This window comes from Zea mays, chromosome 3 (genome assembly GCF_902167145.1).
Source record: "Zea mays cultivar B73 chromosome 3, Zm-B73-REFERENCE-NAM-5.0, whole genome shotgun sequence".
In the NCBI taxonomy this organism is placed as follows: domain Eukaryota; kingdom Viridiplantae; phylum Streptophyta; class Magnoliopsida; order Poales; family Poaceae; genus Zea; species Zea mays.
Genome location: NC_050098.1, coordinates 134,030,038 through 134,056,373, shown reverse-complemented (window position 1 = coordinate 134,056,373; position 26,336 = coordinate 134,030,038). Strand labels below are relative to the sequence as shown.

The 26,336-nt window shown below is 51.8% G+C and overlaps 1 protein-coding gene and 1 long non-coding RNA gene across 2 annotated transcripts; both read right to left on the bottom strand.

The window, feature by feature from the left end:
* Positions 1–20,122: 20,122 nt before the first annotated feature.
* Positions 20,123–24,524, bottom strand: eIF4E1 (eucaryotic initiation factor 6). Its single transcript, NM_001174185.1, has 5 exons — positions 24,167–24,524; positions 22,534–22,699; positions 22,311–22,436; positions 20,460–20,525; positions 20,123–20,377 (listed from the first exon to the last, which is right to left on the bottom strand). Exons 1-5 carry the CDS (start codon positions 24,412–24,414, stop codon positions 20,327–20,329), a joined length of 657 nt encoding a protein of 218 aa, NP_001167656.1. The 5' UTR covers positions 24,415–24,524; the 3' UTR covers positions 20,123–20,326.
* A 1,164-nt stretch (positions 24,525–25,688) lies between these two features.
* Positions 25,689–26,101, bottom strand: LOC109945285 (uncharacterized). The gene is made up of 2 exons (XR_002268413.2): positions 25,972–26,101; positions 25,689–25,866 (listed from the first exon to the last, which is right to left on the bottom strand). It is a non-coding gene; the product is annotated as an uncharacterized lncRNA (long non-coding RNA).
* Positions 26,102–26,336: the final 235 nt, after the last annotated feature.

Below are 26,336 nucleotides of genomic sequence, written 5' to 3'. Positions count from 1 at the left end.
ATATAGTTCTTACAATAAATCAAAGTGCGGAAAAGAAACGTAGATAAACGCGGCCTTCACAGGCAGCCGACTGGGGGTTGCCGCTAACCCACTCCTAGAACTCGTCGTAGTCTTGGAACTCCTCGAAGTCTCCTTCCACAACTTCATCTTCGCCTGAGCAGTGGTTGGGGGGTTTGGTGTGTAGAGCAAGGGTGAGTACACATCAACATACTCAGCAAGTATCCTGTTTGGCTGTAGTGGACTAGCTTTATGTGGGGATAAGTCAAGCAGTTGCTTTTAGTTGGTCAGATTATTACTTACTAGTAGAAAGCCAAGTTTTAGCATTAACCCAAGTTATTAACCCGATGTACCCTTTCCAAACGGAAAGAATACCACTTACCAGCACCATAGTCATAACTAAAACCATCAATCTCCTTGCCACCTGTACCAAAGTATCTCTGATCAAGTCTCACTAATCACTGGAGCTCCCTTGGCCGCTCATAACCGCGAGCACGGCTGATATATCAGTTTTCAAACACTCTGCAGAGGTTGTGCACTTTACCCACAAGCCGTGATTCCCATTCTGCCCGGAGAGAGCTACTCCCCATTGACCACTACCTAGGTGGCCTAGCAGGGCATCACTACGTAGCCTTTACAAAGATTCCCCGGGGCTGTAGCCACCCGTTAGGTTTCCTAAATGTACCGCACTCCTCCCCAAGGGACAAATCAACCTTGGCAGAGCGAGCCGCATACACCGAGCCCCATTGACGGCACGACGGCTAAGTGAACTACACCCCGGATCCTCTAATTATTCAGCTAAGGGCATCCCATTCCACCCTCATGGTTGCACTGTTTTCCCGGGTGGTCATCCATAGAACAGGTCCTTACGGAGAGGCACTCGAGAAACCGCTCGAGCCCCCTTGAAGGTCACAAGTACAACATCATCATAAGAGAAGGGAAAACAGCGTATCATAGATAATCTCATCATGTTCATTGATTAGAGTTGAGCAATAGCATAAAGCTAAACAGTAATAATCCAACCCAAATAGGTAAGCAAGGATAGGGATAACAAAAGCTAGTCAAACCTTAGGCATAAATATGTAAAGCGGGAGGTGAATTAAAGAATGAATAGGACAGAGATAGGTCAAGGGACACTTGCCTCCACCAACCGACTGCTGCTCAGGGGCTTCTCCTGCGAGTTCCTCGGGCTCTTCAACCGGATCGTTCTCTATGCGAGCGCAAACATACATACATCCACACATTTAATACAAAAGAACAGTACACCATACAATAGAATGCAATAAGTAAACAGACGTTCCACGCGGGCTCGCGAGTACGGTTAAGAGAGAAAGAGGAAAAGACAGTCGAGAAACGATCACGTTACATGATTATAAATTAACTACTCGCTTAATGGAAGGAAATTTAATGTAGACACTATGTTTAGCGTAAAGTAAAGTCATGTTTCATGTCTAATTATTATAAGCAGGTGGAGATAAATAAAAAGAATGGTCGCGTGGCGAGACGCGCGACAAAGCTCTCTAAAACAAATTAAAAAGTTAACGACTCGTCGCGCGACCGAGCACGCAGCGAGACACTTCGCCTTAGATACGAGGAGACGTTAAACGTCGCGCGACGAAGCGCACGACGGCATACGTCGACTAAACTGAGTCCAAAGTGGAACGTCGCGTGAATACACACGCGGCGTTACACCTTAAACAACCTGAAACAAAAATGGATCGTCGCGCGACGAAGCGCACGACGCACACAAGATAGAATCTGAATTTAGACAAATCTGTCGCGCGGCGAAGCGCGCGACGCAACACGCTAATTAACGAATAATCACCGCGAGCGCGGGCGAGCGAAGATACGGTCGGGCGAGGTCGGGACGGGAACGGGCGGCCGAACGGGGGGCGGTTGAACCGGCCCAGAGGGCGGTTGAACCGGCCACGGGCGGCCGAGCCGGGCGGGCACGGGGGCGGCCGAGCCGGGCGGGCACGGGGCAGGGCGCGGGGGCGGCCGAGCCGGCCATGGCGGCCGAGCCGGGGGTGGGGGCGCGCGGGCGAGCGGGGAGGCCGGGCGGGGGCCGAGCGCCGCCGGGGAGGCCGGGACGGGGCCGAGCGCCGCCGGGGAGGGAGGGGGAGGGGCCGAGCGGGGCCGAGCGGGGGCCGCACGCCGCCGGGGAGCCAAGGGGGCCGAGCGGGGAGCCGCCGCGGGACGGGCAGGGGCAGGCGGCCGAGCGCCACCGGGAGGGCCGAGCGGGGCCGAGCGCCGCCGGGGAGCCGAGGGGGCCGAGCGGGGGCCGCACGCCACCGGGGAGGGAGGCCGGGCGGGGAGCCGCCGCGGGACGGGCAGGGGCAGGCGGCCGAGCGCCGCCGGGGAGGGCCGAGCGGGGCCGAGCGCCGCCGGGGAGCCGAGGGGGCCGAGCGGGGGCCGCACGCCGCCGGGGAGGGAGGCCGGGCGGGGAGCCGCCGCGGGACGGGCAGGGGCAGGCGGCCGAGCGCCGCCGGGGAGGGCCGAGGTCGGGCGCCGCCGCGCCGAGCAGGGGCGGGGACGGGCGGGGTCGCGCGCGGGCAGGGGGAGAGGGAGGGCGCGCGCGGGGGGAAGAAGAGGAGGGAGAGGGAGAGAGAGAAGAGAAGAGGAGGGGAGGGGAGCTCACCTCGGGGTCCAAAATCCGGTGATCGCCGTCTCCAAATCCTAGGGCACCACGGGGAGAGAGAGGTGGAAGAGGGAGAGGAGAGGTTGTTGCGCGGGAGATCCAAATGAGAGAGAGAGAGGATGGGGGCGCATGGGGGGGTTTGGGCGCCAGGGGCGCGCAGGCCAGGGCGGGCCGGGCCGGCTGAGCTGGGCTGGGCTAAGTTGGGCTGGGCCGAGCCACTTCGCGGATCGAAAACCCACGACGAGCGCGGACCACTAAACGAACTTAAAACGCGAATCAAAATCCGGAACGGAACGAGACGAACACTCAACATCAGACAAAGAAATGTGCTTCGGCATGATGCAACGCCCATGACACTTAGGTTTTGGTTTATACATGACACGGACACATGCCGTTATACTGGTTTGAAATTGGGAAGAAGGAGCAAACGGGGAAAGAGAAAAGAGAGTAACGCCCGAATTTGGTGAGAGAAAAGAAGAAAAAATTCTACCCCCAAATTCAGGGCGTTACAAACCTATCCCCCTTAAAAGAATCTCGCCCTCGAGATTCAGGGTTGGCTAGCAAAGAGCTCGGGGTATTTAGCCATCAGATCATCTTCACGCTCCCAGGTTGCTTCTTCCTCAGAGTGATGATTCCATTTGACTTTGCACATTCTGATGGTCTTCCTTCGGGTGACTCTGTCTGCAACCTCAAGGATTTGCACTGGCTTCTCAACGTAGGTCAAGTCCTCCTGGACTTCAAGACCTTCCACTGGCAACTGCTCTTCTGGCACACGCAAGCACTTCTTTAACTGAGACACATGAAAGACATCATGCACAGCAGACAAATTCTCGGGCAAACTGAGCTGATAGGCCACTTCTCCACGTCTTGCAAGAATCTGATACGGACCAATGTAGCGGGGTGCTAGCTTGCCTTTCACTCCGAATCTTCTGACTCCTCTGATCGGTGACACTTTCAGATAGACAAAGTCTCCGACTTCGAAACTCAGCTCTCTTCTTCTTGTGTTTGCATAGCTTCGCTGCCTCGATTGCGCTATCTTCAGATTCTCTCGAACCATCTTGATGTTCTCTTCGGCTTCAAGCAAAATGTCTGGCCCAAACACTTGCTTCTCTCCAGGCTGATCCCATTGCAACGGAGTTCTACAACTCCTTCCATAGAGCGCCTGAAATGGTGACATCTTCAAACTGGCCTGATAACTGTTGTTATAGGAAAACTCCGCATAAGGCAATCTCTTGTCCCATCCGGACTGATCTTGCAACGCACAGGCTCTCAACATGTCTTCGAGAATTTGATTGGTTCTTTCGGTCTGGCCATCTGTCTGCGGATGATAAGCTGAACTGAAATTCAGATGCGTGCCCAAGGCTTCATGCAACTGCTGCCAGAAATGAGAGGTGAACTGCGTTCCTCTGTCTGACACTATCTTCTTTGGCACACCATGAAGACAAACGATCCGAGACATATACAATTCTGCCAATACTGCACTGCTGTAGTTGGTCTTGACAGGTATGAAGTGGGCTGACTTGGTCAAGCGGTCCACTACTACCCAAATGGAATCGTAGCCGGCTCGAGTGCGAGGCAATCCGACTATGAAATCCATACCAATTTCATCCCATTTCCACTGAGGGATCTGCAACGGTTGCAACAATCCAGCAGGTCTCTGGTGCTCTGCCTTAATTCTTCGACAACTATCACACATAGCCACATGCTCTGCGATCTCCCTTTTCATTCCGTACCACCAGAATTTCTTCTTCAGATCCTGATACATCTTCTCACTGCCAGGGTGAATCGAATAAGCTGTCTCATGAGCTTCCTTAAGGATCAACTCCCGAATAGACTGGACATTGGGAACACTCAAGCGGTCTTTGAACCATATCACGCCTTCTGCATCTTCTCGAAAATCTTTGCCTTTGCCATCTAGAATCAGTCGCCGAATCTCACTGATCTTCTCATCACTCTTCTGCGCTTCTTTGATTTCGCGCTCCAAGGTAGGTTCCAACTCGACTGTGACTCCTCGCGAATTGTTCAGAAATCCGAGACTCAACCTGTCGAACTCCTTGGCCAACTCATAAGGCATCGGACGAGCGACCATCAGATTGACTTGACTCTTTCTGCTCAAAGCATCTGCCACTACGTTTGCTTTGCCTGGATGGTAATGAATTTCCAACTCATAATCTTTGATCAACTCTAACCATCTTCGTTGCCTCATGTTCAACTCTGACTGAGTGAATATGTACTTCAGACTCTTGTAATCTGTGTAAACATCGCATTTCTGTCCATACAGATAGTGCCTCCATGTCTTCAGTGCATGAACCACTGCTGCCAACTCTAGATCATGGATTGGGTAATTCTTCTCATGAACCTTCAACTGTCGGGACGAGTAATCCACAACTCTTCCCTCTTGCATCAACACACATCCCAAACCTGTGTAGCAAGCATCACAATACACCGAGAAGGGCTTGTGCACATCAGGCAAGACTAGGACAGGCGCTGTAGTCAACTTCTCTTTCAGCGCTTCAAAGGCCTCTTGGCATTTCTGGGTCCACTTGAACTCAACTTTGTTGCCTAGCAACGCTGTCATAGGTTTCGCAATCTTCGAAAACCCTTCAATGAATCGCCGATAATATCCGGCCATTCCAATGAAACTCTTGATTCCTCGAGCATCTGTTGGCGCTTTCCAGTTCAGAATGTCTGCCACTTTCTTCGGATCCACAGCCAATCCTTCTTTGTTGATTATATGACCCAAGAACAGGACTTCATTGATCCAGAACTCACACTTGCTCAACTTTGCATACAACTGGTGCCCTCGCAATCTCTGCAACACCATCCTCAAATGATTTGCATGCTCTTCTTCGCTTTGAGAATAAACCAGAATGTCATCAATGAATACCACCACAAACTTATCAAGGTAATCCATGAATACACTGTTCATCAAGTTCATGAAGAACGCTGGCGCATTGGTCAAACCAAATGACATCACCGTGAACTCATACAAACCATACTTGGAAATGAATGCCGTCTTCGGAATGTCCGAAGGTCGGATCCTGAGCTGATGATAACCTGACCTCAGATCAATCTTGGAGAACACACTGGCTCCCCTCAACTGGTCGAACAGATCTTCGATTCTGGGCAAGGGATACTTGTTCTTGATCGTGACTTCATTCAAAGCTCGATAATCGATGCACATCCTCTTGGTGCCATCTTTCTTCTCCACAAATAGGACAGGGGCGGCCCAAGGCGAGGTGCTTGGCCGGATGTAACCTTTCTCTGACAGCTCATCAATCTGCTTCTTAAGCTCAACCAACTCTGGTCCAGATATTCTGTAAGCTCTCTTAAAGATAGGGGCGGTTCCAGGAAGAAGCTCTATGGCAAATTCAACTTTCCGCTCTGGTGGCATACCCGGTAAGTCCTTTGGAAACATATCTGGGAACTCAGACACAACCTTGATACTCTCAATTGGGTCTGCTTTACTGCTATCAACAGCTATCTGATAACAACTTCCTTTCTTTGGCTCAGGCGGGACTAACTCGGTCACCACTTCCTCTCCTAGTGGAGACACCAACTTGATGGTCCTTCTATCACAACTGATAACTGCCTGATACTTATCTAGCCAATTCATCCCTAGGATGACATCTATTCCTTGAGTACCCATTACTATAAGGTTGGCGGGAAACGCTATCCCCCTTATTTTCACACTTATATTCAAACAAATGCTATCGGCTCGAATGCTACCACCGGCTGAGTCAATTTGAATGGGGGTTGACATGGTAGTAATTGGAAGATTATGTGCTCCTACCCATGATGCAGTAATGAAAGAATGCGTTGCTCCAGTATCAAATAACACTTCTGCAATATGGGAGTCGACTGGGAACATACCTACTATCATGCCGGGGGTCTCCTGAACTGCTTCAGCCTCCAAGTGATTCAGCCTTCCATGATTATAGCGCGGCTGAGAGCGATTGCCTGCTCCAGGCTGAGGCACATTCTGCTTCGCTGGGGCATTGGGGCCTGACTGCTGCTGGGCTGCCTTCTTCGGACATTGCATCACCCAGTGGCCTTGCTCTCCACAGTGGAAACACGCCCTGTTTCCAACCTGAGCTGGTGCTGCCTGACTGTTCTGCTGGGTTGCTGGGGCAGGAAGACGAGGTGCTTGCTGATTCTGCCTCTGAAACTGACCTCCTGACTGATTGCTCTGACGGTTCTGGTACTGGTGCTGAGGATACTGCCTTTGGAACTGCTGATGCTGAGGTGGACGCTGGTTCTGCCTGAACTGCTGAGGTTGATTGCCTGAGAAACGAGGACGGCTGCTGCTTTTAGGCTGGGGTCCACTGATCTTGCGCTTACGATCCTCCATTTCCTTACGCTTCCTCTCCGTCATGATTGCTCTGTCAATCAGGTGCTGGAATGTCAGGAAGGTGTGATTCATCAGTTGGTACTGCAGAGGGTCAACCAAGCCTCTCAGGAAACGGTACTGTCGCTTGGCGTCGGTGTTGACATCTTCAGGAGCATAACGAGACAGTTGCAGAAACCTGTCTCGGTACTCACTGACCGACAATGGCCCTTGCTTGAGAGCCAGGAACTCCTCTTTCTTCACTGTCATCAGACCTGCAGGGACATGGTACTGACGAAAGCTTCCTCTGAACTCTTCCCAAGTGATGGCGTCAGGGTGGGCATGGGTGGCGAGGTAAGACTCCCACCATGACTGGGCTGCTCCTCTCAACAGACGGGGACCATACAGAACTTTCTCCCTGTCATCGCACTGAGCGGTATGCAACTCCCGCTCCACAGTGCGCAGCCAATCTTCAGCATCCATGGGGTCAGAAGAATGAGCGAACGTTGGTGGATGACCTCTCATGAATTCAGCACGCTTGTCTCTGGGCATCTGAGGCATCTGAGGCTGAGGTGGGGCCTGCTGCTGTTGCTGCTGCTGCTGCTGAATGGCGGCCAAGGTCTGACCGATGGCTTGAACTGCCTGAGTCTGCATCAGAAACATCTGCTCGATGGACATCGGGGGCGGGGGCGGCAGGTGCTGCTGCTGGGGCACCTCTTCCTGTTGAGCGGCTCGCTCCTGCTGAGCACGCCTTCCTCCTCTGCGCCTGTTCTCTGACATCTGCAGAATGCAACCACACATCAGAACTAATCTGGCAAATCTTGCAGCATAAGGAAAGAGAATAGAATTCTTCAACAGCACTGAACAGATGAGCATCTTCACTGATCTCCAACACAGACCACACAGCTTCTCAGATAAAGAGGAAAGGAGAATAATGGGTTTCCCAACTATATAACTAACTTTATTGCCATAATAGGTAAACCAAAATGCAGGGGATACCCACACTCTGGTGACAATCATTACAAAGATCCAAACCAAACAAAGTTCATCATGACAAACATAAATGCACAGGATATAGCAAACTACCCTGTCTAACTAAGACTAACTAAAACTGAGACTAACGCTAAGACTGGAGCTTCTATGTATATATATTTCGTATTAATTACAAGATCCAACTCTAACGATCTATGGTTCTAGAGTTATCTTGGTCTTGCAGTCGGGATTGCCATAAGACTGGTGTCCACGCTGAGGTGAGCGGTACGGGTGCTGAGTCCCGACGGGAGCGGGGGAACCACCATCCAAGTGACGACGTTCCGCGCGCTCAGCCCGCAACAGGGCGATCTCAGCACGAGCCCTACTCAGCTTGTCTAATGCATGGTCCAGCTCCGTGTTTAGCACGGCGGCTAGGTTGACTGTGCTGCTCAACCTAGGATTGCCCTCACCGACAGGTGAGACAATCACGCCTCCTGTGCTGCCAGATGAACGGCGGGGGTAATACTTCAGGTCAAGACCATCAGCTGCCCCACCGAAAACCGAGCAGTAGTGCGAAAGCGCACGCCGTGCAGCATCTTGCATGGCTGCCTCAGCTGAGTCCCGCTCAGAGATAGAATAGTGCTCTGAGCAGACCTCAGCACCCTGGAGACTGTTCTCCGGACAGCGCACCAAGCAGGTTGCCTCCCAGCGGTCCGGGGCGGACCCCGCGACTATGCTGGTAGACCACACAGCGATACTCGACGGACCAAGTATGCCGGTCAAATGCCCGACGTAGCAGGGTGTCGAGCGCATCGTGGAAGTGACACCCGCGAGCAGCGTCGCGAGTGATGGGTCGAGCAACCCATCCTTCCGGCTCAAGGTTAGCAGAGAAGTCGGTGTCGTGGCTTGAGCTGTCGTCGCCATCTCCGTCGTCTGGGTCTCCTCCAGCAGCTACTCCAGAAGCTGGGGCGCCCAGTGGTGGTGCAGGGGGCGGCCCCAGAGGAAGCACAGGGGAGCAGCTCCTCACAGACTCTATCTCCTGGTGGAGCGAGAAAGAAGAGCCCTGCTGCTCCTGCTCCTGTCGTCGACGTTCCTGCTCCTCATGCAGGCGGTGGTGCAGTCTCTCCAAGTGGCTGGACTGTCCGGCCACGGGACGGCGAAGCGGACGCTCAGCAAGGCGGGAGGGTAAGAAGGGGATGACTGACTTACGTGCAGTGTGTCTAAGTCGAGCCATCTACAAAAGACATCGCAAGCAAAAGGGTGAGAACAGAATCAATATGACCAGCAAATAATGAATCATAAGTGAATGAAGGATTAGAATAAAACATGTTTTTCAGCAAGGTATAATATATAGTAGAACATAGGTTTGGTCGGTATGACCAACTTTTGAAGGGATGACAAAGTCAAGGAAGGGACAGAGGTCTATAGTCCTTAGAACGACCATTCTACTCTAGGTTAGCGGTCCTACAGTCAGCACGGCTCTGATACCACTTATGTCACACCCGGTTTTAAAAGGCAAACCGAATGCGAACCATGTACGTGCCAGGATCAGTTATTCACGTACACAGCAGTTACATAATATGGACATCATCACACAGTGCTCAAAATAGTATTAAAAGGGAATAATAGTTGATTACATCATACGTCTGAGACGTCCATATAGTTCTTACAATAAATCAAAGTGCGGAAAAGAAACGTAGATAAACGCGGCCTTCACAGGCAGCCGACTGGGGGTTGCCGCTAACCCACTCCTAGAACTCGTCGTAGTCTTGGAACTCCTGGAAGTCTCCTTCCACAGCTTCATCTTCGCCTGAGCAGTGGTTGCAATGCTGACAACCTGGGGGGGGTTTGGTGTGTAGAGCAAGGGTGAGTACACATCAACATACTCAGCAAGTATCTTGTTTGGCTGTAGTGGACTAGCTTTATGTGGGGATAAGTCAAGCAGTTGCTTTTAGTTGGTCAGATTATTACTTACTAGTAGAAAGCCAAGTTTTAGCATTAACCCAAGTTATTAACCCGATGTACCCTTTCCAAACGGAAAGAATACCACTTACCAGCACCATAGTCATAACTAAAACCATCAATCTCCTTGCCACCTGTACCAAAGTATCTCTGATCAAGTCTCACTAATCACTGGAGCTCCCTTGGCCGCTCATAACCGCGAGCACGGCTGATATATCAGTTTTCAAACACTCTGCAGAGGTTGTGCACTTTACCCACAAGCCGTGATTCCCATTCTGCCCGGAGAGAGCTACTCCCCATTGACCACTACCTAGGTGGCCTAGCAGGGCATCACTACGTAGCCTTTACAAAGATTCCCCGGGGCTGTAGCCACCCGTTAGGTTTCCTAAATGTACCGCACTCCTCCCCAAGGGACAAATCAACCTTGGCAGAGCGAGCCGCATACACCGAGCCCCATTGACGGCACGACGGCTAAGTGAACTACACCCCGGATCCTCTAATTATTCAGCTAAGGGCATCCCATTCCACCCTCATGGTTGCACTGTTTTCCCGGGCGGTCATCCATAGAACAGGTCCTTACGGAGAGGCACTCGAGAAACCGCTCGAGCCCCCTTGAAGGTCACAAGTACAACATCATCATAAGAGAAGGGAAAACAGCGTATCATAGATAATCTCATCATGTTCATTGATTAGAGTTGAGCAATAGCATAAAGCTAAACAGTAATAATCCAACCCAAATAGGTAAGCAAGGATAGGGATAACAAAAGCTAGTCAAACCTTAGGCATAAATATGTAAAGCGGGAGGTGAATTAAAGAATGAATAGGACAGAGATAGGTCAAGGGACACTTGCCTCCACCAACCGACTGCTGCTCAGGGGCTTCTCCTGTGAGTTCCTCGGGCTCTTCAACCGGATCGTTCTCTATGCGAGCGCAAACATACATACATCCACACATTTAATACAAAAGAACAGTACACCATACAATAGAATGCAATAAGTAAACAGACGTTCCACGCGGGCTCGCGAGTACGGTTAAGAGAGAAAGAGGAAAAGACAGTCGAGAAACGATCACGTTACATGATTATAAATTAACTACTCGCTTAATGGAAGGAAATTTAATGTAGACACTATGTTTAGCGTAAAGTAAAGTCATGTTTCATGTCTAATTATTATAAGCAGGTGGAGATAAATAAAAAGAATGGTCGTGTGGCGAGACGCGCGACAAAGCTCTCTAAAACAAATTAAAAAGTTAACGACTCGTCGCGCGACCGAGCACGCAGCGAGACACTTCGCCTTAGATACGAGGAGACGTTAAACGTCGCGCGACGAAGCGCACGACGGCATACGTCGACTAAACTGAGTCCAAAGTGGAACGTCGCGTGAATACACACGCGGCGTTACACCTTAAACAACCTGAAACAAAAATGGATCGTCACGCGACGAAGCGCACGACGCACACAAGATAGAATCTGAATTTAGACAAATCCGTCGCGCGGCGAAGCGCGCGACGCAACACGCTAATTAACGAATAATCACCGTGAGCGCGGGCGAGCGAAGATACGGTCGGGCGAGGCCGGGACGGGAACGGGCGGCCGAACGGGGGGCGGTTGAACCGGCCAGGGGCGGCCGAGCCGGGCGGGCACGGGGGCGGTCGAGCCGGGCGGGCACGGGGCAGGGCGCGGGGGCGGCCGAGCCGGCCATGGCGGCCGAGCCGGGGGTGGGGGCGCGCGGGCGAGCGGGGAGGCCAGGCGGGGGCCGAGCGCCGCCGGGGAGGCCGGGACGGGGCCGAGCGCCGCCGGGGAGGGAGGGGGAGGGGCCGAGCGGGGCCGAGCGGGGGCCGCACGCCGCCGGGGAGCCGAGGGGGCCGAGCGGGGAGCCGCCGCGGGACGGGCAGGGGCAGGCGGCCGAGCGCCGCCGGGGAGGGCCGAGCGGGGCCGAGCGCCGCCGGGGAGCCGAGGGGGCCGAGCGGGGGCCGCACGCCGCCGGGGAGGGAGGCCGGGCGGGGAGCCGCCGCGGGACGGGCAGGGGCAGGCGGCCGAGCGCCGCCGGGGAGGGCCGAGCGGGGCCGAGCGCCGCCGGGGAGCCGAGGGGGCCGAGCGGGGGCCGCACGCCGCCGGGGAGGGAGGCCGGGCGGGGAGCCGCCGCGGGACGGGCAGGGGCAGGCGGCCGAGCGCCGCCGGGGAGGGCCGAGGTCGGGCGCCGCCGCGCCGAGCAGGGGCGGGGACGGGCGGGGTCGCGCGCGGGCAGGGGGAGAGGGAGGGCGCGCGCGGGGGGAAGAAGAGGAGGGAGAGGGAGAGAGAGAAGAGAATGGGAGGGGAGGGGAGCTCACCTCGGGGTCCAAAATCCGGTGATCGCCGTCTCCAAATCCTAGGGCACCACGGGGAGAGAGAGGTGGAAGAGGGAGAGGAGAGGTTGTTGCGTGGGAGATCCAAATGAGAGAGAGAGAGGATGGGGGCGCATGGGGGGGTTTTGGGCGCCGGGGGCGCGCAGGCCAGGGCGGGTCGGGCCGGCTGAGCTGGGCTGGGCTAAGTTGGGCTGGGCCGAGCCACTTCGCGGATCGAAAACCCACGACGAGCGCGGACCACTAAACGAACTTAAAACGCGAATCAAAATCCGGAACGGAACGAGACGAACACTCAACATCAGACAAAGAAATGTGCTTCGGCATGATGCAACACCCATGACACTTAGGTTTTGGTTTATACATGACACGGACACATGCCGTTATACTGGTTTGAAATTGGGAAGAAGGAGCAAACGGGGAAAGAGAAAAGAGAGTAACGCCCGAATTTGGTGAGAGAAAAGAAGAAAAAATTCTACCCCCAAATTCAGGGCGTTACAGCCAGTAGAAACCTTGTCGGAAGGCGTTCCCCACGAGGGCTCGAGGTGCTGCATGGTGACCGCAAGCCCCCGAGTGTATTTCTTGCAATAGCTCCTGTCCTTCAGCGACGGATATGCATCGTTGGAGGATGCCTGAGGGGCTGTGGTGGTAGAGCTCCTTTTCATCACCCAGTAAGACGAACGACTTGGCGCGCCACGCCAGTCGCCGGGCTTCGGCCTTGTCGAGGGGTAGCTCTCCTCGGTGGAGATATTGCAGGTATGGGGTCTGCCAGTTTTGGTTTGGCGTGACCCCATTCCGCTCTCCCTCGATGCGCAAGGCCTCACCCTCGGTGGCCGAGGATACCTTGGGCTCGGCCGAGGCCTCCTCGGGCTCGGGCGTGTCGTCGATCTTGACGGAGGGTTGATGTATGTCTCTGGAGAAGACGTCAGGGGGAACCGTTGTCCGCCCCGAGGCTATTTTTGCCAGCTCATCTGCAGTCTCGTTGTACTGTCGAGCGATGTGGTTGAGCTCCAGCCCGTAGAACTTGTCTTCCAGGCGTCGAACTTCGTCGTAGTAGGCCTCCATCTTTCGGTCGTGGCAGTGGGAGTTCTTCATGACTTGGTCAATGACAAGCTACGAGTCGCTGTGAGCGTCGAGGCGCCGAACCCCTAGCTCGACGGCGATGCGCAACCCACTAACCAGAGCCTCGTACTCGGCCATGTTGTTTGACGTCGGGAAATGGAGGCGCAGCACGTAGCGGAGATGTTTCCCGAGGGGTGAGATGAAGAGCAGGCCAGCACCTGCTCCCGTTTTCATCAGCGACCCATCGAAGTACATGGTCCAAAGTTTCGGTTGGATCGGAGCTGTTGGCAATTGGGTGTCGACCCATTCAGCCACGAAGTCCACCAAGACTTGGGACTTTATGGCCTTCCGAGGAGCGAACGAGATTGTCTCGCCCATGAGCTCCACTGCCCACTTTGCTATCCTACCTGAGGCCTCTCGGTACTGGATGATCTCCCCCAGGGGGAAGGATGACACCACAGTCACTGGATGAGACTCGAAGTAGTGTCGCAACTTTCGCCGCGTCAGGATTACTGCGTAGAGTAGCTTCTGAATTTGCGGGTAGCGGATCTTGGTCTCGGATAGCACTTCACTGATGAAGTAGACCGGCCTCTGGATGAGCAGCACATGCCCTTCTTCTCGTCTGTCGACGACGATCGCGGCGCTGACCACCTGGGTGGTTGCGGCTACGTAGATCAAGAGGGCTTCTCTCGCAGCAGGGGGCACCAAGATGGGCGCGTTTGTAAGGAGCGCCTTTAAGTTTCCGAGGGCTTCCTCGGCCTCGGGGGTCCAAGTGAAGCGCTCGGCCTTCCTTAAGAGGCGGTACAAGGGTAGGCCTTTTTCGCCGAGGCGCGAGATGAAGCGGCTCAGAGCCGCAAGGCATCCCATGACCCTTTGTACTCCTTTCAAATCTTTGATAGGCCCCATGTTGGTGATGGCCGCGATTTTCTACGGGTTGGCCTCGATGCCCCGCTCGGAGATGATGAACCCCAAGAGCATGCCTCAGGGGACTCCGAAGACACACTTCTGGGGATTGAGCTTCACGCCCTTCGCTCTCAGACACTTGAATGTCGTTTCGAGGTCGGAGAGGAGGTCGGAGGCTTTCCTCGTCTTGACAACGATGTCATCGACGTAAGCCTCGACCGTTCGGCCGATGTGCTCTCCGAACACGTGGTTCATACACCTTTGGTATGTTGCACCTGCATTCCTCAAGCCAAATGGCATAGTAGTATAATAGTACATGCCAAAAGGTGTAATGAAAGAAGTCGCGAGCTGGTCGGACTCTTTCATCTTGATTTGGTGATACCCTGAGTAGGCGTCGAGGAATGACAGGGTTTCGCACCCAGCAGTGGAGTCCACAATTTGATCGATGCAAGGCAGAGGGTAGGGAACCTTCGGACATGCTTTGTTTAGACCAGTGTAGTCTACGCACATCCTCCATTTCCCACCTTTCTTTTTCACAAGCACAGGGTTAGCTAGCCATTCGGGGTGGAATACCTCTTTGATGATCCCTACAGCCATCAGCTTGTGGACCTCCTCGCCTATGGCTCTGCGCTTTTCTTCGTCGAAACGGCGCAGAGGCTGCTTCATGGGTCGGGCACCGGCTCGGATATCCAGTGAGTGCTCGGCGACATCCCTCGGTATGTCGGGCATGTCCGAGGGACTCCACGCAAAAACTTCGGCGTTTGCGCGGAGAAAGTCGATGAGCACTGCTTCCTATTTGGGGTCGAGCTCGGAGCCGATCCGGACTTGCTTGTAGGCGTCGTTGCTGGGGTCGAGAGGGACGGACTTAACCGCCTCAGCCGGTTCGAAGTTGCCGGCGTGGCGCTTCGCATCAGGCACCTCCTTGGAGAGGCACTCCAGGTCGGCGATGAGGGCCTCAGACTCGGCGAGGGCCTCGGCATACTCCACGCACTCCACGTCGCATTCATACGCGTGTCGGTACGTGGATCCGACGGTGATGACCCCGTTGGGGCCTGGCATCTTGAGCTTGAGGTACGTGTAGTTGGGGACGGCCATGAACTTGGCGTAGCATGGTCTCCCCAGCACCACGTGGTAGGTCCCTCGGAACCCGACCACCTCGAACGTGAGGGTTTCCCTGCAGAAGTTGGAGGGAGTTCCGAAGCAGACGGGCAAATCGAGTTGCCCAAGGGGGAGGATGCGCTTTCCGAGGACGATCCCGTGAAAGGGCGCCGCACCAGCCCGGATCGTGGACAGATCGATCCCCAAGAGCCCGAGGGTCTCGGCGTAGATGATGTTGAGGCTGCTGCCTCCGTCCATGAGGACCTTAGTGAGCCTGGCGTTGCTGATGACGGGATCGACAACGAGCGGGTACCTTCCTGGGCTCGGCACGCAGTCGGGGTGGTCGCCTTGGTCAAAGGGGATGGGCTTGTCGGACCAGTCTAGGTAGACTGGCGCCGCCACCTTTACCGAGCAGACCTCCCGGCGCTCCTGCTTGCGGTGCCGAGCCGAGGCGTTCGCCACTCGCCCACCGTAGATCATGAAGCAGTCGTGGACCTCGGGGAACTCCTCTTCCTTGTCGCCCTCTTTCTTGTTATTGTCTTGGCCTTTGCCACCTTCCGCCGGGGGCCTGGCCTTATGGAAGTAGCATCGAAGCATGACGCATTCCTCAAGTGTGTGCTTGATGGGACCCTGGTGATAGGGGCACGACTCCTTGAGCATCTTGTCGAACAGGTTGGCCCCTCCAGGAGGCTTCCGTGGGTTCCTGTGCTCGACAGCAGCGACGAGGTCCGCGTCAGCGGCGTCGCGCTTTGCTTGCGCCTTCTTCTTGGCCTTCTTCTTCGTGCCCCGCTGGGCGGATGCCTCGGGGACGTCTTCCTGCTGCCGTCCTTGAGGCTGCTTGTCCTTCCAGAAGATGGCTTCGACCGCCTCTTGACCAGAGGCGAACTTGGTGGCGATGTCCATCAACTCGCTCGCCTTGGTGGGAGTCTTGCGGCCCAGTTTGCTCACTAGGTCGCGGCAAGTGGTGCCGGCGAGGAACGCCCCGATGACATCCGAGTCGATGATGTTGGGCAGCTCGGTGCGCTGCTTCGAAAACCGCCGGATGTACTCTCGCAGGGATTCCCCTGGTTGCTGGCGGCAGCTTCGGAGATCCCAAGAGTTCCCAGGGCACACGTACGTGCCCTAGAAGTTTCCGATGAAGGCCTTGACCAGGTCGTCCTAGTTGGAGATCTGCGCAAGAGGCAGATGCTCCAGCCAGGCCCGGGCGGCATCAGAGAGGAACAGGGGGAGGTTGCGGATGATGAGGTTGTCGTCGTCCGTTCCTCCCAACTGGCAGGCCAGCCGGTAGTCCGCAAGCCACAACTCCGGCCTTGTTTCCCCCGAGTACTTGGAGATGGTAGTCGGGGCCCGGAACCGGGTCGAGAACGGCGCCCGTCGTATGGCACGGCTAAAGGCTTGCGGACCCGGTGGTTCGGGCGAGGGGCTCTGATCCTCCTCGCTGTCGTAGCGTCCCCCACGCCTGGGGTGGTAGCCTCGGCGCACCTTCTCGTCGAGGCGGGCTCGACGGTCGCGGTGGTGGTGATCGTTGCTAATGCGACCCGGGGCTGCAAGCGTCGCGTCCCGCGTGCGCCCGGTGTGGACCGAGGCCTCCCGCATGAGTCGGGAAGTCGTTGCGCGATGCTCCGGGGGGCACCCTTGCCTTCGAGAGGCAAAGCTTTCGGCCCGTCGGACCGCGGCATCCTCCAGGAGATTCTTGAGTTCTCCCTGGATACGCCGCTCCTCGGTGGTGGATGGCTCTGGCATTGCTTGGAGTAGTATTGCCGCTGCAGCCAGATTCTGGCCGACCCCGCTGGAGGCCGGGGGCAGCCTTGCCCTGGCATCGTCAACGATACGGCGCTGGACGTCCCGGGCCTGATGACGCGCTTCTCCGGCGAGTGTTCGGCCTGCCCCCTCCTGCTCGATGTTTTGCCGGAGCTGCACAAGTTGCCCTGCTTCCTCATCGAGCTTGGCCTGCATCTCGCGGATTTGTTCGAGCTATGTGTCCTGACCCCCCGCAGGGACTGGGACCACAGCTAGCTCCCGCAGGATGTCAACGCGAGGCGCAGGCCCAGGGGGATCATCATCCTCCGGCATACTGAGGTGGTTGCCTTCGTCGTGACCCCCTAGATCGACGTGGAAACATTCGCGACCTGGGCCACAACCCTCTTCGTCAAGGCTGTGGCCATCATCGGAGCAATCGGAGAGGTAGTAGTCACATGCGGTCATGAAGTCTCGCATGGCACTAGGATCGCGGAGCCCGGAGAAATCCCAACCGGAGTCGGGACCATCCTCTTCCTCAGAACCCGGAGGCCCATAGGTTGAGACGGCCGTCAGTCGGTCCCAAGATGACCACATATGGTACCCCGGAAGGTTAGGGTATGCCTTTACGAAAGCGCTCACCGAAGCGGGGTTGCTTGGTGGATCGAAGCTGAATCTAAAAGGCACAGGGTGGAAAACTGACGGTACCTCTTGATCGATGGACGGTGACGAAGTCACGTCGGGGACGGACTGCACCGTTATCTCAAGTACAAGGCTAACGCCCAGCAAGCCCTTCGTGAGTGTGCTGGCGTCATCTGTCCGCTTGGGGTTGGGACGTTGCGGGGAAACGACATCCGTCGTTGTCGCAGGTGCGAGGACAACGCCCGACATGTCCCCCGCTGGGGTGCCGGCGTCGCCGACTCGCTCGACAGCCGACGAGGTGTCGCCTCCTGCCTGGCCACGATTGCCCCGTCTCCTCCTTCTGCGGTGAGGAGGGTGGCGGGACAAACCCGGATGCTGCTCTTCCGCCACGAGGGGAAGACGTCGTCGAGTTCGCCGCCGCCGGGCGAGCTGACGACCGTCGTGGTTGCTGTCGCGCTGCGGGGGGAGGAGTACCATGTCATAGCTGCCGTCGAGGGACATGAACTCGAGACTCCCGAAGCGGAGCACCGTCCCGGGCTGAAGAGGTTGCTGAAGACTACCCATCTGGAACTCAATGGGAAGTTGTTTGTTAACATGCAGCAGGCCCCTACCTGGCGCGCCAACTGTCGGCGTTTCGACCCGGGGGGGTCCCTGGACCGACGAGTAAATTTGTCGATGCGCGTCCCAGCCCAGATGGGTTGGCGCGGGATGGAACACAAGGGGGAAAACGTGGCTCGTATTATCTCGCACCAGGGGGGTGTGCTCGTAGTAGGGGTTACAAGCGTTAGCGAGAGAGAGAGAGAGAGCCTGTTCGTTAGCTCGTTCTCCCGCGCGACCTCCCGCATGAAGGCCCTGGACCTCCCTTTTATAGATGCAAGGAGAGGGTCCATATGTACAGTGGGGGTGTAGCTAGGCGCTAACGTGTCTGGCAGGGAAGTGCTTGAGCCCTGTGTACATGCCAACGTGGCTGTCGGAGAAGTGCTTGAGCCCTGCGTAGGCGATAACGTGGCCGTCGGAGAAGTGCTTGTGCCCTGTAGAAGCACAGTTGTCGGTGCTGCTGGGATCTTGCTGACGTCTCCTTGCTTCCTTAGGAGGCTGAGAACCACTGTCGTCATGGACGCACGCGTGGAGCCATCATTACTTGTTACCAGGGCGAGCCAGATGGGACGCCGGTCTTGTTCCCCCGTAGCCTGAGCTAGCTAGGGGTAGAGTAATGATGTATCCCCTGTGGCGCGGTCGGTCCGAGCCTAAGGTTGGGCGAGGCGGAGACTTCTCCTGAGGCCGAGGCCGGGGTCGGGCGAGGACGCGATTCCTCCCGAGGCCGAGGTTGAAGCCGAGCCCTGGGATCGGGCGAGGCGGAGACCACCTTCCGAGGCCGAGGTTGAGGCCGAGCCCTGGGGTCGGGCGAGGCGGAGACCACCTTCCAAGGTCGAGGTTGAGACCGAGCCCTGGGGTCGGGCAAGGCGGAGCTTCCTGTTGCGCCCGAGGCTGAACTTGGCTGTTGTCAGCCTCACCCTGGCGGGTGGTACAGTAGTCGGAGCGGGGCGAGCGGCGCTGTTTTCCTGTCAGGTCGGTCAGCGAAAGGGTGAAGTGACTGCGGTCACTTCGATCCTGCCGACTGAGGCACGTGTGTCAGGATAAGGTGTCAGACGATCCTCGTATTGAATGCGACTGCGATACGGTCGGTTGGAGAGGCGATTTGGCCAAGGTTGCTTCTCGACGAAGCTTGCCCGAGTTGGGAAGCTTGCCCGAGTTGGGCCTCGGGCGTGCCGAGGGTGCGCCCACTGCCTGAGGAGGCCCTTGGGCGAGACGTAACTTCGTTCGGGACTACAGTTCCCGCCCGAGGCTGGGCTCGGACGAGGCGAGATCGCGTCCCTTGGATAGACGAAGCCTTGACCTGAATCGTGCCCATCAGTCTCTGTAGCTTGTAATGATGGTGGTTACCAGCCGTGTTTAGGAGTGTTGGGGATACCCCTAATTACGGTACCCGACAATAATCTAACTTAGATGGTGTTTGAATGCACAAGAGATAATAGTTCGTGGCTAAAATTAGTGGAAACATCCAAACACCCTAACTAATAGTTCAGCTATTAGCTATTGTTGGTAAATTAGTTAATAGTTCGGTAGTTATTTATTAGCTAGCTAATTCCACTAACAATTTTTAGCCAACTAACTATAAGTATAGTGCATTCAAACGCCCCCTTAATAATTTATCTCTTAATAATTTATCTGTTTGTTTCTCATCTAGATTATTTAAGCCTAATTATATAATCTGAAACAAACAGGCCCATCAGAGTCTAAATACAAATTCAACTTGATTATATCTAACAAATCTAATTCACCGCACTTCCTGAGTTCCTGTCGCCTTGGCTACGGTGCTGCTCGCCGTGTTTGAATATGCTGTGTTTTGCTCAGACTCCGTTAGTTCAGATTCAAGCGCAACTGAACAACGACAAGCAACTAGTACTGTAGATGCGGTGCCACAGAAAAAACACAGCAGTGAACAATACAAAGCAACACCCAAGTGGCTTATGGAGTACAATACAGGAATGGATCTTGCTTAAACAACTCATCAGCAATAGATAAAACCACCCAGCATGCATTTGGGCCAGCTACTGCTACAACTCTCTGGGATTCCAGCATCAGGATCAAACCGTGTAACGGTTCTTCAGGCCTTTGTCCATCTTCTTTGCATCGTCCTGCAGCACAAAAGGGCAAAGTCAGAAATGGTGCAGCTTACTAAACAAGACATTAACAAAGGGAGGCTTAAGCCCTGCTCACATGAACAATGAATCCAATGGAGTCCTTGTAGTCCAGAAGTTCCTTCCACTGCTTCCCGATGCTTACCTGATAGAGGAGGAAAATGCTCGGCATGTTTAGTCTAATTAGTTATTACACATATGGAATAAATGACAACAATGCTGAAGAGGCAACATTTTATAACTTTCTAAGACATAAGAACAATCCACTGGTACGGGTTAAAAAAACTGATCCTCGCAACAATTTCCTGTATCATGGCCAGGACGAGGGAAATAGCCAATTTGTTGGTCCAATACCATCCATGTTTCCCTTTCATTTACATGTTTTCTTCGAAACTTGCACCACACTACCCAATAGGCCAATACCCATTGAATTTCCAGTTGAGTAATGAAAGTAACACGAGGGCCTGTTTGAAAGTAAAAGTATTTTTGCAGTTATAGCCAATATTATGGTTTTTATATGAATACCGTAGTATTTTATACCATGAGGTGTTTGGATGTATTCCTGAAAACTGCATTTTCAAAACCATGATATTTGTAGTGTATTAGAAACTCCACTCCAACCTAACCTAAAGTTTTTATAGCATGGCTAGCTTTTGCCTAAATACCATGTTTTACAATGTCGTATCCAAAGTTCCAAACAATAACTAGTATTCTTGGAGCTGGCCAAAACTATGATATTGTCATATGACAATTGTAATGTATAGTATTGTAAAACTATAGTTTTGAAAAAATATTGTTACCAAACAGACCCTGAGATTTGAGATACGTGCACTGATGGATGTTTACTCTCAGTTTGAAAAGGAAAGGAAAACGTAAGAAAAGGAGAGAACAAGTTCAAAAACCACATGTATTTTACCGTTGCCAATACCCACCAGGTTTTCAGTTCCCAGCATTAGCAATGACTGGAAAGTAGTGGCAATACCCTGGCACTACTCCCAGCACACTTTGATTTAATAGAAGTAACTATTGTCTAAATGTCAACAGATAAGGACGCCGTTCCCAGTAGCACCTGCTTTTTTCTACAGTACAAATGTGAGGTGGCATAGCTGCAGCGGCTCAAAAAAAGCGGCTTCCGACCGGCTTACATATTTAGATTGATATTACAAAAGATATTGCACCAGTTACTCAAAAGACTAAAACAGCTGAGTGGAAGGTTCCGCAAGGAGACAGTAACAACTAACAACAATACTGAAAAAAAATGAAACGCCCTGAAATATCTATATACATTGATTTGACAGATGCATATGTTACGAAGTGCTCCACAGGGCAAGGTTACAGCAATAAAATACATGCTTATGTGTGAATAACTCAAACTTGATCAAAATATGAGAAAAGGCATGGTATTTGTTAGCAAGGAAAATAAGGGGGTGTTTGGAAGCAAAGTATTTTTGAGTTTTGAGGTGAAACCATGGTATTGGAGAATACCATGGCATTTTTTGCCAAGAGGTGTTTGGCTACCTTGTAACAAACTTTGCTTTGAATAACATAGTTTTGTAGATACTATGGTACTTTTGGAGTATTTGAAACTCTACTCCAACCCAAAGTCTATGACTAGCTTCTTGCACATGTATACTAAATATTATGGTTTGAGATATTTTGTCTCAAATCAAGTATTGTTTGGAGTGATATAAAAAATACTAGAGCTGTGGCATGACATTTCAAAACCATAGTATTCTAAAACCATGGTTTTGAAATACTTTGCTTCCAAACACGCCCTAAATAAGGTATGGTACAAGTGTTTCCAATGAAGATGTTAGTTGAGTAACTCAATATTATGAGAAAAGGCATGGTATTTGTTAGCAAGGAAAATAAATAAATTATGGTACAAGTGTTTCCAATGAAGAGGTTACTGTTACTACAGCGCATATACCTGAGCGGCTTCATTGGCAGCATTTTTTGTCCAAATAGCAATTCTTTCCTGCTTCCCACGCACACTGACAACTGCGCCACAAATTTCATCACCATAGTCGAATTGTTCACCAATCATAGCCAGCAGCTAAACAAAGGACAGTTGAAAGAATATAAGGTGGAGGACGTGTTAAGGAGAGATGTGCAAAACAAAGTTATCTTTCTGATAAAATAGAATTGCTTACAGTGTGCAGCCAAAATGTATCAGATTTTCCTCTTCCACAGCTGATGGTCCATTTACCACCATTCGCACAAATAGGGTCTTCCCATTTTGGCTCGATCTTGTTCTTGAAGCAATGGAAATCAGCTCCCACGATCAATTTGCTAGGGTGATTAATGTTATTGTAAAGCCTAGTAAAGCACAGATCCATTAGTTGGAATTGGAATATCATTAATAAATGGAAGTTAAAGCTGTACGAGGATGTAAAAGGAATGAAGCAGAGATCAGCAGATGTCTCAAACCACTGCTCCATCAAGAAACTAGAAAAAAGACCACTTATCAGAAGGAGAGAAGTTATCAGGAGAGAAGGGGTAAAACTGATATTGGTTGTGAACAATAGCAGGTTTCCAATCAACGAAACAACTTCACTAGTATAACCCACATAAATGGGCTTAAAATATAGGGCTTAAATAATAAAAAACGGCTCCAACAGTACTCTATTTTACAAATTTTTATCAAACAAATATAGGACATACCATGAAGTGACCCAAATGTACTACACCCCATGTTAGTGATCTATCCTTGTTTTCTACATTATTCTTAGCATTTTTTTATTAAAAAAAATGTAATTTACTTCCTAAAATACATGATTTAGGACTTAACTATTGGACCTCAATTTGTTTTTAGTGTTCTAAACACTTTAAATAATGTAGTGTTTTAATTTTTAGGACACTATTTCGAGACACCTTATTGAAGAAGCTCTTTGACACATCTTAAGGCATGGTGCATTAATATGCAGGGTACATGCCCTAAATGAAACCTCCAAAGAGTTCACAAATCTATGTAGAATAAAAGGTTTTGTGTGACGTTGGAGGCTCAATTTATTATTTACTCGAGTAAAGTGCACTTCCGGTCCTTAAATCTGTCTGGCTGTGTCAATCTGATCCATAAACTTTTAAAGTATGTCTTTTAAGGGCTTAATCTCTGTTCGATTACATCCTAACGGGCTGTCGTGGCTTATATGTCAGTCGTTGTGGTCTGTTAGACCCCCACCCCATCCACCCTTCTCTCTTCTTCCTCAACGACTGCATGTGGGCCACAGCAACCTGTTAGGACTTAATAGAGACTCAAACAGAGATTGAGCTCTTAAGAGACATACTTTAAAATTTGATGTACAGAATTGACACAGCAGAAAAGTTTAAGGATCAGAAGTGAACTTTACTCTTATTTACTCCACGGTCCCAAATTGTAAGGAGTTCTAACCTTTTACTGATCCAAATATTATATATCATGTATGTGGTTTGAATATGTGTCTAGATTCATTAACATGGATATGGATGTAGACGGGAAAAAGAGAGCCAAAACCCCTTACATTTTGGACGGAAGGAGTACTCAATCAAAAGGCAACAGTAGCAGCTAGGATATGTCAAGAGTTTCGGCTCGGATCCGTGAACTGAAGGGTGACAGGTTGGGCTCATATATAGATTTACGTAACATCTAAGTGGCTAGCACTAGTCACCGAATTAATTTACCAATTACATGAGCATGCGGCGGCCCTCGGTCGGAGGATTTGTAACGGAAAAGAGAAACAGTGGGATGCGATCAGGGGAAGAGGATAGAAGGACGAGGGAGGGCGAATCTGAAGAGAATGAACGCACCCCCAGAATTCCTCGACGGTGGAGAAGGTGTGTATGGGGCGGATGGAGCTCCCCCAGGCGGCCTGCTTGGACTTGCTCTGCGGGTTGTCGAACCAGAAGGTCCAGGAGTGCTCGAGCGGGTGCGTGGCGGGCGGGGAAGGAGCGCAGGCGAGGTCGGTGATCTCGCCCTCCTCCCTGTCGTCGTCCTCGGGCGCGGGGCGGCCTCGGGAGCCCGCGGAGGCAGGCCTGGTGTCGGTCTCCTCGGCCATGGCGTGGCGGCTGTGGTGAGAGAGGCTTTTCTTTACGCCGGGCGGACGGAGACGGAGACGGAGACGGAGAACGCGGGGCCGCCGCCTCGCTTGTCTAGGTTTCCTTTCCCTTTGATCCCTTCAGTTCTCCTCCTCTCTTCTCATAGAAATGGGCCAGGCCAGGCCAGGCCCATGGTAGGTGGTTGGGATAGACCAGCTTCTCGTCAAATTCATTATAACACTGTCCGAATTGTAGATTTATGAAAAAAAATATTCAAAGGATTAGATTCACTGTCAAAAAACTGGAATCTCAACAAAATAGGTACAACAGCAGAATAGATTCTTAAAAATCTATAAATTCCTCTAGTCTAATTTAGAATCACCCCTTACCTTAGACTTTCCATATTTCTATTATTCGTATTACAAGCTATCATGCTCTTATAGAATTATATTTTAGCTTTTCCAAAACGACCAGCTCGCGGCAGTTTTCTCATAGCTCAAAGCAAGGTTTAAAATAGCGGGCTATGCAAACTAGCGGCAACATTTTTTTAGGCTACGAGGCTATAGCGCAGGTATAGCGTAGCTATAGCAAATAGTGGATTTGTAAAAAATAACACAGACATAGTCAATAAGACTGACAATAACACAGTCAAAGTTGGAGTTGTACAACCATCCAACAATTGTAGCATATGCAGCAATGCAGCATTCAATCAATAGTTGACATTGTGACACCTTAGCAAACACCAAACAGCGAGCAGCTGTAGACTGGAAAGCAGCTTAATAAAGCGGTAAAGCCTTAAACAAACAACACAGAGGCCAAAAGAGTTTAGCAGCAAACAATTCAATAGTTCCAACTTTTAAAATACTACTTACTACAATAGCAAACAAGTAGTTCATCAGTTCACCAAGGTAGCATTGTAGCAAGTTAGCTACATAATACCATGATCCAGACATCCATTACATAACAAAATTATTATTAGTGCAATAGTGTAAGTGAACTACTACTAGTGCATTCTATTCATCAAACACGGAGTTATCCGAATCAGAAGAATGAGAACTTGAGGACTCTTGATCCATGTCAACATGTGCATCATCTTCTTCTGAATCAGAGGATGAAGCAAGCTTAGGTTCATCATCATTGCATTCATTAATATCAATGAGCTTCCTTGTCCTTGTCTTTCTTCTAGGCTGAATTTCTCTCTTCCTTTTTCCCGTTTCTATTGTTGTCCTTGATGACTGACCTTGTGCATTTGTAGCTTCAACAAATTCAGTGTTTTGTGCTTGTTCTTGTTCAATTGATGCAACTCTAGTGATCCACTCATTGCCACTATCTTCTAGGATATCAGGAACCTGCTTCTCAATTGGGTCTCTTGATTTGTTCTCTTTTTTTTGCTTCAACTTTGAGTTAAATTTGACGAACACAAGGTCCCTCATCCTATCATGGAGAAGTATGCTCCTTATCTTTGAGTCAACCTATAAAGATTTATAGAAACCATGACCATTTTAGATAAGTACATAAGAGACAACTCTACTGCTCTAGTAACAAGCAATTGTGAAAATTGCACAATCTGTTCTTACCTTTTCAAAATCACTCCAATTCCTTTCACATGCTGATGAGCTACATGTTAAGCCTAAAATTTTTATTGCTAGCTTTCTAAGATTTGGAGAACTATTTCCATGGTTCAACCACCATTTAGCTGCATAAAAAGTAGAGTATCAGTATTTAGATTGGCCTAATGAATACATGTGAAATTAGGCTAATGAAAAGAGAAGTCAGATTTTCAATCACTTGGATTAAAATTTTCATTCCTCCTCTACCTTGTGGCAATATCTTTTCCAAACGATCCCATCCCATCCTGGTACATGTTGAGCTCATCCATTATCTTGTCTTGGATTTCAACCTCTTGAACCATCTTTGTGATACAGGATACTAGACCCTCTCT